General features: G+C 41.6%; 1 protein-coding gene across 6 annotated transcripts in view; it reads left to right on the forward strand.

Annotated features, from left to right (window-relative positions):
* LOC132382028 (rho guanine nucleotide exchange factor 10-like protein) overlaps positions 1 to 19,978 on the forward strand; it is a 193,884-nt gene that overhangs the window by 125,082 nt on the left and 48,824 nt on the right. For all 6 annotated transcript variants that reach the window (XM_059951841.1, XM_059951842.1, XM_059951843.1 and 3 more), the window contains 7 exons: positions 26 to 196; positions 5,900 to 6,045; positions 7,133 to 7,311; positions 8,398 to 8,513; positions 11,746 to 11,873; positions 14,570 to 14,670; positions 17,275 to 17,396. In XM_059951841.1, the coding sequence (XP_059807824.1) occupies positions 26 to 196; positions 5,900 to 6,045; positions 7,133 to 7,311; positions 8,398 to 8,513; positions 11,746 to 11,873; positions 14,570 to 14,670; positions 17,275 to 17,396 (963 nt within the window). The remainder of the gene's footprint in view (positions 1 to 25; positions 197 to 5,899; positions 6,046 to 7,132; positions 7,312 to 8,397; positions 8,514 to 11,745; positions 11,874 to 14,569; positions 14,671 to 17,274; positions 17,397 to 19,978) is intronic.

The following is a 19,978-nucleotide window of genomic DNA, read 5'->3' on the forward strand; positions in this document are numbered from 1 at the left end:
TCCTTCTCCTGTTCTGACTGCCTAGGATATGTTGAAGAACACACCAAGGGGGCACCCTGACCGGCTCTCATTGCAGCTCGCTCTGACAGAACTGGAAACCCTGGCTGAGAAACTCAATGAGCAGAAGAGAGTGGTGGATCAGATGGCCGAAATTCAGCAGCTGGCAAAGAGCGTGGGAGACCGGAACCTCAACAAGGTAATGAAATGGGAGGAATCTTGGAGATAAATGTGTGGCAGCAATTGCATCTAACTGGCTTTAAAAGGCCTTTGACAGCACTGTCTAATTAATACCATTCCCTTGTTCTTTCCTTTAAGCTCATTATTCCTCCTCAGTTGCTTATCTAATTCCCGTCTGACTGTCCCTCTACCATCCTTATAAAGAATGAATTCCACATCATAATTGTTATGTGTATTAAGAGGGATTCTCTCTGTATCCCGGATCCACACTTTTAAATCTATGACCCCCTAGTCCTTGGGCTCTCCACCGAAGGGAATGGCTCACTTCCATCTAATCCATCTGTACTTCATTATCAAAACTGTTGTCAAGAACCTGGGTTGTTTTTCTTTGGTCTATTATCATCCACGGAAAGTTTTAGTATTAGCTTTTCTGGATAACGGGTCCATGACCCAAACAGTCAGCTGTCCATTTCCCTTCACGGATGTTGGTGTACTCCTTCAGCATTTTGTGTTGCTCCAGATTCCAACATCTGCAGTCATCCATGTCTCTATAAGATTTTCTACACCCTCTTCTGCACCTTCGCATCCTTCCTGATGTGTCTAATATTCAAAACTGTTCTGCCATGTGGACTGATTGCATCAGCTTCGCACTCCTCTGACATCTCTCTGACGCAGGCAGCCGTGCGATCCGCACCGTCCAGCACCTTCACTCTCTTCCGCCAATGAGCGTATCGCTGATGGAGCAGACCGGCAGTTCTTAATGTCCAGCACGGTCTTGCGATCATCAGTTTAAAGAGGACCGTAACACCATTGATTGACCCTGTAGAAGCTGTTTTGATCAATCATGAAAACTTGCACTTATTAGAGATTGCTTTGTAAAAGTTTTACAATATTTTTTTATTTATAATTTAACAACTGCAGTAGGGTTGTACAGAAGATCAGTGTAAGATGTTAATGTACAAAGAGAAGGTGAATTTTCATTTCCTTCCTCTGTGGAACTATGAAGACTTAACCCCTTTACATCAGGTTATATGTCAAGATTTACTATTGACAACATCCAGAGACTTACTGGCACTACAGTAGTTGTGAAAATGCATTTGGCATATCAAGAAAATCCTTCTGTCCAATTTCTGTATTTTTCCATTTGGTTCAATAGCTGATGAAGTAAACACAGCAAAAATATTGTAGGTTTTCTCTGAACATTATTGGAGAAAACACTAATTGATCCTTCTGTAGAGAATAACTGCTATTTGCAGAGTGAGATGATGAGCCACACAGATCTGAAAGTTCCCACATTTGATGCCCAGATGTGCCAATTTAATTGCAGGTGTAGTAGGTAGTTGGTTTCAACACCCAGGGAGTGGGCAGTAGGGAATGTTGTACTTCCTGTTACTCAGCTGGTAGATTGACCAGTGCTGCTTTCTGTGGTGGAATAGTCAGCACACACAACCTGGCAAATTTTGGAAGTGATAAAATGCTGTTTGTTTGAGTTGCTGCAAACATTTATACCATGCATGAAGTGGGCTAGTTGAACGAAGAATATTCAATGTGAATAAGTATTCTAAGGCCTTTTGATCAAAGAGCTCACTGAAAGGACAGTATGGTGTGAGAAGTGGTCAGAGGTCTTTTGGAAGAAGGCTGAGAGATGGGTAAAATATTACAGCTCAGTCCTCTTACGAACATGTCAGGGAAAAGTTGGTTTTGTGTAACTAGGAATCAAGTGTAAAATCTTCCAACGTAATGTGGCCTGGCTCCATATCAGCAAAGCACAACTGCTGCATGAAAGAAATTATTTATTGCAGACTTGCAATCATTTTTCACAGAAACATTCTGCGGTGTGAATTATTTAATTGACTTGTGTATGGAAATTTACCAAATTCTGAGCAGCGATGCCCTTTTAAAATTCTGCTCTGCTTTTATATTTAAATTGGGTTCTGAAAACATTGAACTTCACCAGGTGTTGGTGCCTGCAGAGCAGCCAATCATGAAATATGGTATAATAAGGAATTTAATCATCTAATCTGCAATATTGACATTAGGTTATTTAATAAGCAGTAAATTGACATCCTTCATGCAGCACACAGTGATGTGACACATGGTCTTCAGAAACAGTGATGGATCCCACTGGATCAGATTTGTTTGCAAGCAGCTTAATGCAAAGACTTGGAAGATGAGCAAAGTTAATGACTTTAATGTAAATGGCACAGTCTTTATTAAAAGTCAAAAAAAATCAGGAGAAAAGAGTCTGGCAGATGTTAAACATGATTAGTGTTTGGCAGAGTTAATTTGCAATGTTTGTACATTATTTTCATGCAGTGTGATAAAATTGTGCATGTCTTCTCCCGTCCTGCTAAGATAGCATTCTTTACTCAAATCCCACACTCTTACTGAAAAATGCTGAGTCTTTTGTATTTAAATTGGATTCTACAAATGTTGAATTCTACTGGGTGTTTCCTCTCCTTCTATTGCTAAGGATGAAATGTAGGAAAATAAAATTTTTGATCCTATAATATGTTGTCATTGCAATATTTGCAGTCATTTCACAGCAGCATGACAAACTTGGGTTCAATATCCCCAAGGGCACTTTGCCAATTTATTGCCCAAGGAACTACTTATCATATTAAGTATAGATGGTAACTACCAGAAACATTCTCCCCGTGGTCCAGTTTTGTCCCTGCCTCAGAATTGCCCATTGTCCGAATCATTGGTTACTTATCAGGCACAAGGACATGCAAGAATTTTATTTCCCAGTCCCTGCTGTTGCATTGAGTCCAAAATCTTCACATCCTGAATGGTATGTTCAGTAGAACAGAGTGATCTAGGAATAATGGTGCATAGTTCCCTGAAGGTGGAATCTCATGTGGATAGGGTGGTGAAGAAAGCTTTTGGTATGTTGGCCTTTATAAATCAGAACATTGAGTATAGGAGTAGGGAGGTAATGTTAAAATTGTACAAGGCATTGGTAAGGCTGAATTTGGAGTATTGTGTACAGTTCTGGTCAGCAAATTATAGGAAAGATGTCAACAAAATAGAAAGAGTACAGAGTGTGGTGAACTACATATACCTGTCTGGACCGCCCCCCCCCCCCCCCCCCCCGCTGACTGCTCCTGTGGCTCCTCCCATGGACCCCGGTATAAAGGCGATTGAGGCCTGAGCCCCGGCCTCAGTCTCCAGGATGCAGTGTGGTGGTCAATTGCTGCTTGTTCTTTCTTCCAGCCAATAAAAGCCTATAGCTCGCCTCTCGTCTCCAAGAGTTATTGATGGTGCATCACAGAGGAGATTTAACAGAATGTTACCTGGGTTTCAGCACCTAAGTTACAGGGAAAGGCTGAACAAGTTAGGTCTTTATTCTTTGGCGAGTAGAAGGTTGAGGGAGGACTTGATAGAGGTATTTAGAATTATGAGGGGGATAGATAGAGTTGATGTGGATAGGCTTTTTCCATTAAGAGTAGGGGAGATTCAAACAAGAGGACATGAGTAGAGAGTTAGGGAGCAAAAGTTTAAGGGTAACACGAGGGGGAATTTCTTTACTCAGAGAGTGGTAGCTAAGTGGAATGAGCTTCCAGTAGAAGCGGTAGAGGCAGGTACCGTATTATCATTTAAAGTAAAATTGGATAGGTATATGGACAGGAAAGGAATGGAGGGTTATGGGCTGAGTGCAGGCCAGTGGGACTAGGTGAGAGTAAGTGTTCGGTACGGACTAGAAGGGCCAAGATGGCCTGTTTCCGTGCTGTAATTGTTATATGGTATGGTCAATAGTGTTATGTTTTGTAACTCAAAAACAAAAGCTAATTGCAATAAAAAGGCAGAGCCAGGAACACAAGTCTAACTCCATTTTTAACTTTAAGTACGCACGTATCACATGGTAGTGTAATGACGTATGCAATTCATGAATTTTTACATAAAGCCATAATGAATCATATAAACAAAGAATTCTTAATCAATCAATGTAATTACAAGATTCCCACAATTACTGGAATATCAAATGCACAACACTCCTCCCTGCTTAGCTATAAACTCCAGCTCAATAAAGAATGTATCTCAGCTTGAATAATGTATATATGAAAATGTACAGTATACTGTATGTGCATATATATCATATACATAAACACATTTACAGTATTACATATAATACAATTACTATATAGATGTCCAAAGCATAGTAAATTTTAAATTGTTCCTTTCAGGCCTAAAGAGTTAATTGCTGAGGAGGATTTCTTACTCTTATTTCTTAATGTTGTGGGACATTGTAAATTTCAAGGCTACCCAGTCCTGCATTACTCTTCTCATTATTAGATTTTTCAAGCAGATTAGTGCTCTTTCTGAAACTGCAACTTGACTTTTTCTCTTTCTGCAGTCCATTTATTTTTGGCTGCCTGATATCCTCTTTGTATGTGTCCTACTTTGTTGCATTTTCCTCAAGTTTCACCTTCAAATCTACATTGGTCTGGTGTATGTGAGCCCCTGTCACAACAGTATCACAATTCATTCAGCTAGGCAGGTTTCTGTTTAGACATTGCAATTTTTTTCTTGCTCACTTTTATTCCTGATTGCAACTCAGTTGCATTTCTGTCTGCTGTTATCATTGATACAGCAATTTCAGTTGCTCTTTTAAATGCAAGTTCTGCTTCAGTTAGGAGCTATTTAAATTTTTTTTGTAAGAGTTCTCAAACTAAATGATCTTTCATGCATCGTTAAGCCCATTTCTGAACTGACAGCACTCAGTCTCATCAATCAGCCAAGTACACTGAAACTGAGTCCCCTTCCTTTTCATTCTATTTATAAAACCTAAGGTGTTCTGCAGTTAACAATGGTTTGATTCTAAATGTTCCTGCATTACTTTCACGCTAACAGCAAAGCTAATTTCTGCTCATTTGGTAGGAGTGGTCAAACTCCTAAGCAAACTGTATGTTGTTAAATCCAATGAACTCAGCAAAATTGGCATTTACTTCTCTTCAGCTATTCCATTTGCTTTAAAATAATGCACAATCCACTCAGTATACAAAATCCAGTTATCTTTTGTGTAATCAAATGCGTCTATCCTTCAATGTGGCTAGCCACTTTTGCTTTTTTTTAATGATTATTATCACCTGGTAGCCACTATTTATGAACCTGTGAGTTCTTCCATTTCCCTGCCTTTTTTAAAACTTGACTTTCTCCCCTTTGCAACAAGTGCTGCAATGTTTTTTTAAACTCAAACTTTTCTTTGTGCTTCAACAGTTAGGTAGTCATCTTGGGGTCATTTATATCTTCTTTGTTGCTGCTGTTATGTTTTGTAACTCCAAAACGTAAGAACTAATTGCAATAAAGACAAAGGCAGGAATGCAATTCTAACTTAACTTTTACTTTTAACAGGGTGCACACGTATCACAAGATAGTGTCATGACATATGCAATTCATGTAATTATACATTTAATCTTAATGAATTATGGAAGCACCGAAGAATGCTTAATCAAGCAATATATTTACAAAAATAATCAAATATTACTAAAATATTAAATACACAACAAATGACTGAGTAAATCATGAAAAGTCTTTATCCATAAATCCTCAATAGATAACAGCCATCGACAGGCAAGATTTCAAATTGATGTATTTTCTGTTAGGATGTAACTAAATTATTTCCACACATTTCTTAAATTTGATTAAGTCCTTGTGTCACAGAATGTAAAGCTAATATGCACATTGGTATGTTTCTCATGCCTCTTCTTTTCCTGTGCAGTTGCTGAGTTCTGGTCAGCGGCAGGTGGTCCTTTGTGAGACTCTGACAGAAACGGTTTATGGAGAGAGGGGACAGATCCTAAAGTCCAAGGAGCGGCGGGTGTTTCTGCTAAATGACCTGCTCGTCTGTGCCAACATCAATATAAAGTAAGTACAATGGTGCTTGCAATATAGTCTGTGGTCACAGTCCACTCCAGCTTGTCAAGTTTGTGGTTCCGTTTCCTTTTAGACCATTCTTCCTGTGCTTGAAAAATATCCACCTCTCAGGATCTTTCTTAATCAACCTATCTCTCAATCAGCTCAACCGTTACAACTTGTGAATGACGGCTCTACTGCATCACAAAGTAGCAGTTATGATTGTGCAATTGTTAACTTGATTGGAGTCCAATATTTACAGATTTACAAATGTAGTGTTTTAACCTCTGTTAGTCTCGGTAGATCGTGGATTTGCTCCCTGGAAAGTTTCCAGGGCACAAGCCTGGGCAGGGTGTTTTTTTAATGGAAGACCAGCAGTTGCCCAAGCTGCAAGTCTCCCCTCTCCACCGATGCCACCGATGTTGTCCAAGGGAATGCCACCGATGTTGTCCAAGGGAAGGGCATTAGGACTCATACAGCTTGGCACTGGTGTCATCGCAAAGCAATGTGTGGCTAAGTGCCTTGCTCAAGGACACACAAGCAGCCTCAGCCAAGGCTTGAACTAGCGACCTTCAGACGAACGCCTTAACCACTTGGCCATGCGCCAAGTATGCAGCTAGTAAACAACTGTTATTAAACTATTGCTCTCCCTGCATTATAACAGAAATCCTGATGGTAATTTATTTGATCTTCTGATCATAATGGTAGGATGAAGATCCCTGGGATCAACCTGAGATATCTGAAGAAATTATACGACCGTCAGTGTATGAGCCCCTGCAGTAAAGCTAATGAGTGTAGACCCAGAATTGGAGATGACTTTACTAATGCTGTGGGCAAATACTTGCCCTAAGTTTGAGATTCTGAGTTAGTTGCTGTCCGGTGCTTCTGACTGCATTTCTTATGCCTGCTTCTTCTACCAGCAAAAGGGCTGGGGCAGTGTCTACACAGGGACACCAACTCATTTCAATTCAAAACATGCAATCTTCCTGGGCATCAATGATGGGAGAACTCATCAAATGTGGTAGGCTCCTCCTCCTCCTCTGTACCTGTTTTTCTTTCTAGTCAGTCACTTCATTGCCATTGTGTTGCTCTCTTCCAGGAGCCAGCCGGACATTGGCAGCCTGGTGCCGGTTGGCCCAAAATACACTGTGAAATGGAGTGCCCCGCTGCTGCAGGTTCAGGTAGTGGAGGTCGGCCAAGAAGGGAAAGGCTACGATAAGGACACAATAATCTTTCAGCATCCAGGAAGTAAAAAGACTTCCTCTACCTCTCTATCAAGTAAGTCTGGCTTACTGCATCTCTATCACCTGGAGATTGTTAATGAGTCTATCAAAAATTCTTAAAAGAATCTTTAACCTTTGAGATGAAAGAGATACAGATTTCTTAAAAATCTCTTAAGATGTGTAGCTGTTATTGATAGAGTATTCTCTAATTGTCCTTGAGAATGGTAGAGTCTGCTGCAGTCCTTCTGATGAAGGTACTCCCATGGTGATTGGTTTGTAAGCTCCTGGTTTTAAACCCTGCTGTGACGAAGGATGTTTTGCACAGTGGAATGAGGTCCCAGTTGGAGAGGAGCTCATGAAGCTTGTATTCCTGTGTGCCTGCAGCCCTCGCCCTTGTCCTCCTCACTAGCTGGTGAAGTCACTTCGGGAGTAGCCTAAGCAAGTGACTGAAGTGCACTGCGCAATTGGTCAAGGAACTCAAAAGCAGGGTTGTCTTTATGATTTGGTTAACATTGTCCCTGTCCTTGGGGGTAACAGATTTAAAATTAATTTTCACCAAGGATATTGGAGAAATACTTGGAAATGGAAATACCAGGAAAGCTGCAGCCAAGGGTGAGAGGAGTGGACAAATAGTAGAGCTGCTTCCCCCCCCCCCAAAAAAGAGCTTTTTGCACAGGGGCAAATCAGAGCAATTCCTTTCTATGAGGTATCTTCTTATTATTAACTATTCATCACTATTTAGGTGTTATGGCTCTTCTATTGGTGAATATACCACTAATCACCATACCCTGTAGAATGTCAGGTGTGTATCATTTCTTGATCAGCTCTCTACATGAAGAACACAATATGAATGGATTTGAGTGTTTTGATCTGTCTTTTCCAACCCCCAAACTTTTACCTGTTACCTGTGGATCCTCAGTCTAGATTAGGGCATGAAGAATGGAATCCTGGATAAAGATGTGCCTTTGAAACTACACAACAGTAAGGATCATTATCTTCATTCATGACTGAGCGAGTTTATGCTTCCTGGGGCTTAAATAAGATATCTATAGATGCAGTCAGGGTCTGACCCACTAGGTATTATCTGCAAATTCTTGCCGTTGGGTTCCTGCCCTGCATTAACTTACCGTTTCTTCCTCAGCTAAGATTTACATGGGTCCTCCTCGGCTATACCAGGAACTTCGGGAACTACAACAGGATCTAGTTATTGTTAATCAGATAATGCAGCTTATCAGCACACTTAATGGCACTTATCGGGTAAGACCACCTTTCATAAAAACTAACTCCTCCCTGCTTCTGAAAGGCGCGTTCCTTTTTCTTTATAAACCTGAGAAAAAAAAGTCCTTTTTTGATTTGGAATAGAAAATAGGCAGATGTCCTTTCTGTTACCTTATGATTTGCTAAGTATGTATCATTAAGGACTGACCCAGATTATTAGAAGTCTGGGTCCTGCACAGTTCCACTACATTAAGAAAGTAAACCCTCGTCTTGGGGTCTCTTCTGGGTTCTTTGGATGAGGTTTCCTGAGGGTAAGACTAGTGACTTGTGGTAATGTGTTGAAGATCTTTGAAGCAGCACAGTGAGAGATTTACCTGTACTGGGGCAGTGGAAGTCGGAGTTTATGCAACCAAAGTTTCGGCAATGACGTCTTTGCAAAGATGGGGAGTATAGTCTACTCAATCGAATTAACAACATTGAACCAAACCCCAGCCAATTCATCAACTTCAGTGTCTTGGTTGGGGTACCATCTATAACTAGAAGCGTAACTGGGTCAGCGCACAAGCGGCTACAGGTATGAGTCAGAGACAGGGTATCCCATGGAGAGCAACTTGCCTCCTATCATTTCAAAGCCTTTCTGCCGTCTAAAAGCCAGGTGCAATGATAGAATAAACTCTACTTGACTGGATGAAGAATGTCACCACTCAGTGCAATCTTCTTGGTTAACACTGCATCTACCACTCTTGAATATTTATTCCCTCCTGTATTACTGCACAGTGAGACACTTCTGGGTGCAGGTGTGCTTCATTTTCACACATGATCCCATTCATTTAAATACATTGTTAGTCCTCAAGTATAGGCTCAAAATCCTGAACTCCCTACTCAACGCTACAGCAATTTTACCTGAAGTTCTGCAGTGGATCAAGGAGGCAACTCATTAGCACCTCCCTGAGGGCATTCAAGGATGAAAAATAAACATTTTGCCTAATTTCCAAAAAAAAATTAAATGATCCGAATGGCTAATAAGTAATTGAACTGGGACACCACACCAGAGACTTGTGTTCAAAATCTAGGTTACCTTTGAAGTGCTGCAGTGTTGGAGGTCTACCTCACCTCATTGGAAGATGTTTGGTTGGTTCTTGCTGCCCATCAAAGTCCGTGTATTAGCTCCGGTTTGTAGATGCATAGCTCATAATGACCCAAGATCTCACCAGCATGGTTGCCCAGTTATGTCAATGACATTCTCATCCTAGACTCTTAGACCTGGCATTTAACTTCTCTCTTTGCAGCTTGATCCCTTGACTTCCAGATGACCAAACCACAAATAGTAATGATAGGCAGCGAAATCTCTGCCATGGCTATCCTTAACACAGGTGCATTACAAGACTGTGTCCTCAGCCCTCTACTCCCTGTGTGCTCACAATGACAGGTCTGCTCTAACTCCATCCACCGGTTTGCAGATGACACCATTGTAGTGGGCTAGAACCTTAAACAGTGATGAGTCAGAGTATAGGAAAGATATAGAGAGCCTAGTGGCATGCTGTCATGTCAACAACTTTCCCCTCACTGTTAGCCAAACACAAGACCTAATCATTGACTTTAGAAAGGTAGGGTGGGTATGTTGATAAACAACTTCCTGCTGGCATTAAATGGTTAGGAACTCCAAGTTCTTAGGAGCGAAGGTCACCAATAATCTGTCCTGCTCTAACCACATGGGTGGCATGGCTAAGAAAGTGCTAGTGTACCTCTGCATCTGGTGACCCCATTCAACCAGATGTATGTATGTGGATGCATCCATAGTGGCTGGTATAAAACTGGTGCAGTATGCAGCTGAACTCTTGACTTGATTCACCACGGAATGTCCCAAAACTGAAGGTGAGTCCAGGGGCAGACAGAGAGCTCAGCTGGCTTCATCTGACCTGCAGTGCAATCCCATGTGGAGATCCCTGGAAGGTGCATTATAAAAGTGGTTCTAGGTTCCTAAGTTCCAGTCCTTTAAACCAGGGCTCTCTCTTAACCCACAGCTGGGTTCTTCCATGACAATATTCGAGAGGAGCAAGCAAAGTTCTCCTGTAATGTTGAACGATATTTAATCGTGAGTCAATGTCACTTAAACTCTGGTCAGATAATTTGTTCTGATTGCTTGTTAGCGCTTGTGCTGTGCACAAAACTAGCACACTCAATTCTAATCTTACAGCAGAGGCAATATGTCAAATATACCTTACAGCTGTAGAAGCCCTTCAGAACATCATGTGATGTAAAAGACAGTATTTAAATGCTTAACAACACATACAAAATGCTGGGGGATCTTAGCAGGTCATGCTGAATAAACAGTCGACGTTTCGGGCCAAGGCCCTTCTTCAGGACATGAACGTGTATCATTGCTGTAGGGAATCATAGTGAAATTATACAGATCAGAACTGCTGTCTCCTTTGAGGATACAGAAGTGCATGCTCCACACTTCAGAGTGCTCCTGCCCCACTCATGTGTACATATAGTACTTTCAAGTACTCATCAGAGCTGGTACTCAGACAAGCCTTCCGCAGAGTGTGAACCAGGCAACGTGCAAGGCATGTTGGCCTTCAAAATGCACAGAATGCTAACTAATCTGCAGGCAGGGCTCTTATCCGTTGGTCCTCCATTGCTTCTTAAGTTGTGGTCTACAACATGTTTCAATAGTCTAGTCAGTGATTCTGTGAGCTATCTGCCGTCTTGGAGTATGAACTATCTAGGCACACACATTCTTAGCTGCCCAGCTGTGGGAGACAAGAAGGGGTGGCATCAGTATCTGGTTGTGGTTGAGGCAGAGGCATTACTTCCACTACAGCTCTTCACCCTCACATGTTATTGAAAATCTCCTGTTGAGTAAAGTGGCAGGTTTGGGCGAGCAGTAGTAGGGTGCAAGGCACTCTCAATTGTATAGTGCTGAAACACAGCAAGCTGGTTGAGGCAGTGTTACACTTTAGCAAACATCTTCCGATAATCCTTTTATTTAAAGCGAATCTTTTCATTCTTCAAGAAAAAGTGATATTCTTCATGTGTTAAAGAGAGACTTGAGGTGAAGTGGTAGAATATTCAAGTACAGAGAGAAGGGATTTAGTAAGAAGTCAACCAAAAGGGTATATGTAAGGCTGGAACAAAGATTTGTTGAGAGCAATAGCTCTATGGCCATCTGTTAGTGATGTTGTACATGTTTTAACACTCATCTCACATCTTATCATGATTTTTGTTATTGTAGTCATTTAATTATTCCAATCTGTTCTGTTCTCAGAACCTAAATCTTACTGTAGCTCAGGACTGGACCAGAGCCCTGCAGAGGCTAATCAGGATTAAGGAGGATGAGATCCAGTCAGCAAACAAGTGCCACCTCCGTCTCCTGTTACCAGGGAAACCAGACAAGTAAGGGGGAAGAGGTGTGGGAGGTGGGAGTATTTTGTGGGGAGGAGTAGAGTTAAGTCTGAAGTGATGTCCTACAGCCTCACTTTAATCTAAGCATTTCAGATTTGCCCACAGATTTGTGTGCCAATGAGTTATTCTGGGAATTGTTTCCCTAAATACAATTGCAGATATTTTTAAGCTGCAATCTAAAGATAGGGAGCTAAAATGTTTTTGAAGGAACTGGGTTATACTAGAGGCATTTTCCAATACGTGGGTTGCAGAGCATGTTGAAATTAGAAAGAACACCTTCAAGCCGCTGTGTCTGAAATAAAAACCCACTTGTTTATACAGGAATTACTCAGCAAGTTAGGCAGCTGCAGAGGAATGAAAAGAAGAGCTTAACCCTTCAGATTGAATGTCCTACTTCCAACTGGAGAAAAAAACAATTCTGTTTAATTCGCAAAGATTATAAGGGAGGGATTCTATCAGTGATATTCCCTTTGTCTAACATTCTCTCCTCTTTCCTCTCTGAAGGTTCACATTTGACTACTTTCCCCAGTCCAGATGAAGGACTAACCTGAAACTTTAATTCTGTTTGTCATTCCACAGTTGCTACTTGACCTGCTAAGTGTTTCCAGTATTTTGTGTTTTGTTTTTGTTGTATTTTGCGACTCAGTTTTGTGAAACTGGTTTCATTTTCCTTCTGTTTTATTAGTCTGACCAGCAAATGTCTGATGAATTGCTGCACTTCCTCAAATCTGCTGTCCTTAAGACCATAAGATGTAGGAGCAGAATTAGGCTATTTTGCCCATTTGTCTGCTTCACCATTTCATCATGGCTGCTCCATTTTTCCTCTCAGCTCAAATCTCCTACCTTCTCCCTGTATTCCTTCATGTCCTGACCAATCAAGAATCTACGAAACTCTGCCTTAAATATACGTAAAGACTGGGCCTCCACAGCTGCCCGTGGCAACGAATTCCGCAGATTCACCACTCTCTGGTTAAATAAATTCCTCCTCATCTATTTTGAGGCTGTGTCCTCTGGTCCTAGACTCTGCCACTGTAGGAAACATCTGCTCTATCAAGTCCTTTCACCATTCGATCGGTCTCAGTGAGGTCACCCCTCATTCTTCTGAACTCAAGTGAATACAGGCTCAAAGCCATCTAACCCTCTTCTTGTGACAAGCCATTCAATCCTGGAATCACTTTTGTGAACCTCCTTTGAACCCTCTCCAGTATCAGCACATCCGTTTTAAGAAGAGGGGTCCAAAACTGCTAATGATGCTCTAAGTGAGGTCTCTCCAGTCCTTTATAAAGCCTTAGAATTACATCCATGCTTTTGTATTCTAGTCCTCTTGCAGTGAATGCTACATTGCATGTGCCTTCCTCACCACAGACTCAACCTGCAAAGGAGCCTTTAGGGAAGCCTGCACAAGGACTCCCAAGTCCCCTCGTGCCTCAGATTTTTGAATTTTTTCTCTGTTTAGAAAATAATCTACACTTTTTATTTCTTCTACCAAAGTGCATAACCATACACTTCCTGACACTGTATTTCATCTGCCACTTCTTTTCCCATTCTCCTAATTTGTCTAAGTCCTTCTGTAGCCCTCCCACTTCCTCAAAACTACCTGCCCCTCTGCTTATCTTCATATCATCCACAAGCTTTGCAACAAGGTCATCAATTCCATTTTCCAAGTCATTGACAAATAATGTCAATGCAGTCCCAACACAGATCACTGTGGAACACCACTAGTCACCAGCAGCTAATCAGAAAAGGTTCCCTTTATGCCCACTTTTTGCCCCCTGCTCATCAGCCACTGCTTTATCCATGCTAGTATCTTTCCTGTAATACCATGGGCTCTTATTAAGCAGCCTCATGTGTGGCACCTTGTCAAAGGCCTCCTGAAAATCCAAGTGCACAGCATCAACTGATTCTCCTTTATCTATCCTGCATGTTATTTCTTCAAAGAATTCTAACAGAGATCTGTACGGCAAGATTTTCTCCCGAGGAAACCATGCCTATGGCCTGCTTTATCATGTGCTTCCAAGTACCCTGAGACCTCATCCTTAACAGTTGACTCCATCATCTTCCCAAGCACTGGGAAGTCAGTCTAGCTGGCCTATAATTTCCTTTCTTCTGTCTCTCTCCCTTTTTGTCGCCTGGCCAAAGGTTCATTTGTTGTACTTTCCTTCACTGGCACGTCTTTCTTTCTGTAATGTAGTTAATCCTTGGATTGATTTTCAGTTTGGAGGCTTCTGGTGAACAGCAATCCCCAAGAACCCAGTTCTGCAAGTTGGGTCTCTCTGACTATGTGGTGTGAACCATGAGAGAGCAGTCTGCATTTACTAAAATGTTCTAAGGATGTGAAGTGGTATTTTCTTAACATGACTGGTTAAAATTTTGAAAGTAAAAATACATCTCAGCAGCTTTTGGCACTAAGCATCTTATTGGTAACAAAATTAGTAGAATTTCTCTATTATTTTTTGAAGATGACATTTTCTAAATCCACTTGCAGAAGGTGCCTTTCAACTGTTTGTAAAAGGGCTTAGCTTTTAATCTATAATTTTCAGCACTTGCTCCTTGAGTGAGCCTTACAAAAATGGCTTAATAACAAATAAACTCCCTTACTTGACTTTTTGAAAACTGGTTAAGGTTTCTTCTTTCGAGTAAAACTAAACTGATTAATTGTCTTTTTTTCTCCGTATCTTTCCTTACAGATCTGGGAGGCCAGTTAGCTTTATGGTGGTATTTAACACGCCAAATGCCCGCAGCAAAATCTCTTGGGTGAATCAGCTGCACATGGCTAAAATTGCACTAAGTAGGTAATGGTCTGGTGATGTGTAAACTTATATCCCCTCCCCATGCACCCCCTAACTTGCTACTGAGAATTAATGTTGCCTGTTTGTACTCTGGTGATTGAGTTCGGGTACCAGTGACAATGAGCACTAGAATTTACCAGATTTGTGTGTGGATAGGAGCTTGAGTATTCATATCAGGGTGGATAAAGCAGTTATTTTAACCTCTGTAACTTCAATGTTTCTCTATCAGTAATTATAGATAGCAGATGACATAGCTGGACTCCACAGATATTCTTGACAGACAGACAGACAGACATACTTTATTGATCCTGAAGGAAATTGGGTTTCGTTACAGCCGCACCACCAAGAATAGTGTAGAAATATAGCAATATAAAGCCATAAATAATTAAATAATAATAAGTTAATCATGCCAAGTGGAAATTAGTCCAGGACCAGCCTATTGGCTCAGAGTGTCTGACACTCCGAGGGAGGAGTTGTAAAGTTTCATGGCCACAGGCAGGAATGACTTCCTATGATGCTCAGTGTTACATCTCGGTGGAATGAGTCTCTGGCTGAATGTACTCCTGTGCCTAACCAGTACATTATGGAGTGGATGGGAGTCATTGTCCAAGATGGCATGCAACTTGGATGGCATCCTCTTTTCAGACACCACCATCAGAGAGTCCAGTTCCACCTCCACAACATCACTGGCCCTACGAATGAGTTTGTTGATTCTGTTGGTGTCTGCTACCCTCAGCCTGCTGCCCCAGCACACAACAGCAAACATGATAGCACTGGCCACCACAGCCTCATAGAACATCCTCTGCATTTTGACTTTGTCCCCACTCTGAACCATGGGCAGGTCAGTTTAACATGAACGAGCTCCATTAAAGAATCGGCTTTCCCCTACCAGACCCCTGACCCTAGGCTTTTACCAAATGAATAATATAGTTTGAACACAGGCAGTGGGATCATTCCCGGCATTAATTGAACCAAGGCTCGAAGACCTGTCAAAATCCTAATAATGGATGGAGCAATTGACCATTTTTAATATAAAAAGTAAGAAAATTGAAGTATAGGCATTCAGCTTTTTAAATAAAAAATTTCAAGCTGTTCATACTGTTTGATGATGGCAGCCTTTTATCCTTGGCCTCGAGCTAATAATTACATGAGTAAATGGAGTTCTTCAAAGCAGAAATGTTTCATCTCAGAGAGAAGATGAGATGCAAGTGCATGAAGCCACGGCTTACCCTTCACCATCAGTTGGTAACGTGTTCTTCTCCCCACTCTTCTCATGGAGCATTGTCAAACAATTGCATGTTCCGAGTTGACCTGAAATGACAAACGCCTCCTGCTGGACAGCGTGTGTCTGTATTCTGACTCCAACTAATTGCAACATCTGACAAAACTTGCTCTCCAAATTTGATCTGTCAGCTGGTTTTTGAGATTAATTAGCTTTTCTTTTGAGGGGTGTAGGTTGCTTTTCACTTTGAGGGCACTTAATTACCTAGCAATTCATAGCACAAATCGGATTTTAATGGTTTCTGATCTACACAGGCCATAAAATGGTCTCATAACTGCTCTCTGAGACTGTTGGAACATTCTCATTATGGCTAAGTGGAAATTATTTAACACCAGTGTTTTAATCAGGAGTTAAACACTGAGATGTCTTGAAAGCTGCTGTCGTAAATCTTTGCCTGGTTTAACTCTGAGACATGCTAACTGCAAGGCACTGAGTTTGGTCTCCTGCGGGTCAGTAAGTGCAATGTTCACAGCAAGGCCCAGTAGGACCTGTTGCTCAGCTGGGAATATTTTGTTGTGGCTGGATTAAGATCTCCTCATGGGTAACACAGATGAAAATCTGGAGGAACTCAGCAGGGCAGGCAGCATCTGTGGAAACGAGTAAATAACCAATGTTTTGGGTCGAGACCTTTCTCCAGGGCTGGAAAGGAATGAGAGAAGAAAGAGTAAGAAGATGGGGAGAGGGGCGGAAGGAGTACTAGGTGAAACTGGGAGGGGGTGAGGGGGTTAAGTAAAGATCTGGGGGAGTTAATTGATGAAAGAGATAAAGGGCTAGAGAAGGGGGAATCTAATAAGAAAGGACAGAAAGCCATGGAAGAAAGGGAAGGTGGAGGAGCTCCAGAGAGAGGTGATGGGCAGACAAGGAGATAAGGTGAGAGAGAGAAACAAGAATGGGGAATATTAAAGGTGAGGGGGGGGTGTGCAATTACTGGAAATTCACAAAACTGACATTCATGCCATCAGGTTGGAAGCTACCCAAGTGGAATTTAAAGTGTTACTCCTCCAATCTGAGTGTGGCCTCATCGCGGCAATAGAGGAGGCCATGGGTGTTCTGTTAAGGTCTTGGCAGAGTGAATGGCCATGTGAATGAAGTATCGGGATGCGAAGCTATGTCACTGTGTGGTTATATATCTCAATCACTTCAGGAGTAAGATAGTGAAGGAAGCTAGGTGATTTTGAAAAGTATTATTTTGAATTGCTCAAATCTAATTACAGGTGAATTAGAATTAATATGTGAAACTTGATGATTGAAATATTCTGAGTGTCTTCTTTTAGCTGCCTTGTCAATTAATTTATCCTCCTCCTCTTTCTCATATCCCCAGCAACAGAGAACCAGCCTGGCTGGTTCTGTATTGAGGATGATGGAAAGACAAAGGCTCCTTTTTGGTGCCCTTTACTTGCCTGTCGTATGCCCATGTATGGCTCAAAGTGTCAGGACCTGAAGGTAAGGTAGGAAAAGGCTTCAAGCAGTCCCATGATCTTTAAAATGTTTAGGTATATGTGTTTGTTTTTTTGTTTCTGAAGAGTGATCATGTTTTCTGGTAGCTCATGTTGCACAAGAAGGGCGGTATGATGGTACAGCATTTAGTACTGCCTCCTTACATACCCAGGAATCCAAGTTTAATCCTGACTTCTCTATAATCACTGGGGCTTTCCACCAGGTTGTTTTGATTTCCTTCCACATTCCCAAAGAGATGCTAATAGATTTCTGCAAAATATCTGTTAGTGTAGATACGTGGCAGAAAAGATATCAAGTTCATTGTCGCATGCACACCTACACGTATGCACACATGCATTGAAAAAACATACTTGCAGCCAGATCACAAGCACGTAGCATCATATCAGCAGCTTTCGCAAAAAAAACATAATTTACACAATTTTTACAAGGAAGGTCACAATTAAGCAAAAAAAAAAGTCAATTTTAGTGCAGAAGTCATTGTCTTGCAAAACTGTTGTAATTAGTGTTTTCCTGGTTGGTTGGTTCAAGAACAGATTGGTTGAAGAAAAGTAGTTAGTCTTGAACCTGATGGTGTGGAACTTAAGGCTTTTGTGTCTCCTGCCTGCGGTAAGAGGGCTCGGTCTGGATAGCGGGGTCTTGGTAAGTGTTGCCTTATGAGGCAGTGCCTCTTGCGGTTTCTATGAATGGTGGGGAGCGATGTACCTATGATGTATTTGGCAGAGTCCACTGTTCTCTGCAGCTTCTTGTGCGCTCTTGCAGTACCAGATAATGGTACACACAATCAGGACATTTTCAGCAGTACATGTGAGAAGTATGTTTTGGTGAGTGATGATAAGACTCGTAAGAAAGTAAAGAAACTGGCACACTTGTGATTGAACCTGTGTGCTGGGTCCAGGATGAATACCCAGGAATTTAAAGCTGCTACACTCAGCTCTTTAGTTTCGCTGATGGTCAGCGAGAAGCTGTTGCTATAATGCCACTCAACCAGGGGAACTGATGGACAGAGAGTAAGTTACAGCTATACAAGGCATTAAGGAGCTAATGGAACCAGTCTGGACCTGATGGGTCTAATAGTTATTCTCTTGCCATCGTAAGGTAAAGGACATCCCAAATCATTTATAATCATGAGGATTAATTCTTATGATGTCACTACAGATTTACTGTGAAGAGCATTCTGACAGGCCGCATCCCTATCTAATGTGGTGGGGGGGGGGGGGGCTACTGCACAGGACTGGATGAAGCTGCAGAGGGTTGTAAATTTCTTCCCCCCTGCGATCTGATTCCTAAATTGGCATTGAACCCTTGAACACTACCTCACGTTTTAAAATATCCAGTCGGCCCTCTGTATCCGCGGGTTCCACATCTGCGGATTCAACCAACCACATATCGAAAATACTCGAAAAAAAAATCCAGGAAGTTCCAAAAAGCAAAACGTGAATTTGCCATGCGCCGAGGACTACGCTGAATCCACGTGCATGAAGTGATGTGTAGGCATACCCTGCTGTAGCCTCCCGCCATTTCACAAATCCTCGGTCTTTCTCCAGCACTCATTGTTTGACTATCGTTCGTCTTGCGTTACATTCGTTTGCTACTTGTGTTGTGAGCGAGAGGAAGGAGTTTAAGGCTATTAAGGGATGGCTGGCTAGCTATGTAAAGCGCTACAGCCTCAAGAACTTAAAGATCATGGGAGAATCGGCATCGTCTAATGCCAAGGCAGCATCAGCGTTCCCAGAAGAGCTATGATGGTTGTGTCTGTACTGAAAATGTACAGACTTTTCTTGTCATTATTCCCTAAACAATACAGTATAGCAATTATTTACATAGCATTTACATTGTATTAGGTAATATAAGTAATCTAGAGATAATTTAAAGTATATAGGAGGGTGTGCGTAGGTTATATGCAAAAAACTATGCCATTTTATATAAGGGACTTGAGCATCTGTGGATTTTGGTATCCGTGAGGGGTCCTGGAGCAAACCACCTGCGGATACCGAAGGACGACTGTATACTATTTCTGTTTTTTGCACAATTTGTAATCTTTCATTATTTGTATTCAGTAATTGATCTCCTTATTTATTATTTTTTCTGTCTTCTATGTTATGTATTGCATTGAACCGCTACTGCTAATTTAACAAATTTCACGACACATACCAGTGATAATAAACCTTATTCTGATTCTGAAATGGATCCCACTACAGACACAGTTTTACATAACTATGCATGATTTTGGGATTTAATTTTCATTGTTTTACTTAATCCTTTTTCAAGGTCTGTATCACCAATCCTCTTGGGCAAAGGATGGCATGAGTGAAGTCTGCTTTTGTTTGTAAAGTTTCGTGATGCTATTCATTCCGTCTGCTTCGTGCCTCAAATGACAGGTGGCTTCTGCTGGTGGTGGTCTGTGGCCTTTCTTAAATCGAAGCTCATGGCTCCTGCCCACTTTGGCCCGTTCCAAGTGCATTTTAATCTGGCATCCGTCCTTGGTCACTCCAGGCAATGTGTATGTTGGTATTCAGTACAATACACAAGTATCCCCACTGTTGCCTTTCATCATTTGAGCACCTGGC

This window comes from Hypanus sabinus, chromosome 27 (assembly GCF_030144855.1).
Source record: "Hypanus sabinus isolate sHypSab1 chromosome 27, sHypSab1.hap1, whole genome shotgun sequence".
NCBI classification, from domain to species: Eukaryota; Metazoa; Chordata; class Chondrichthyes; order Myliobatiformes; family Dasyatidae; genus Hypanus; species Hypanus sabinus.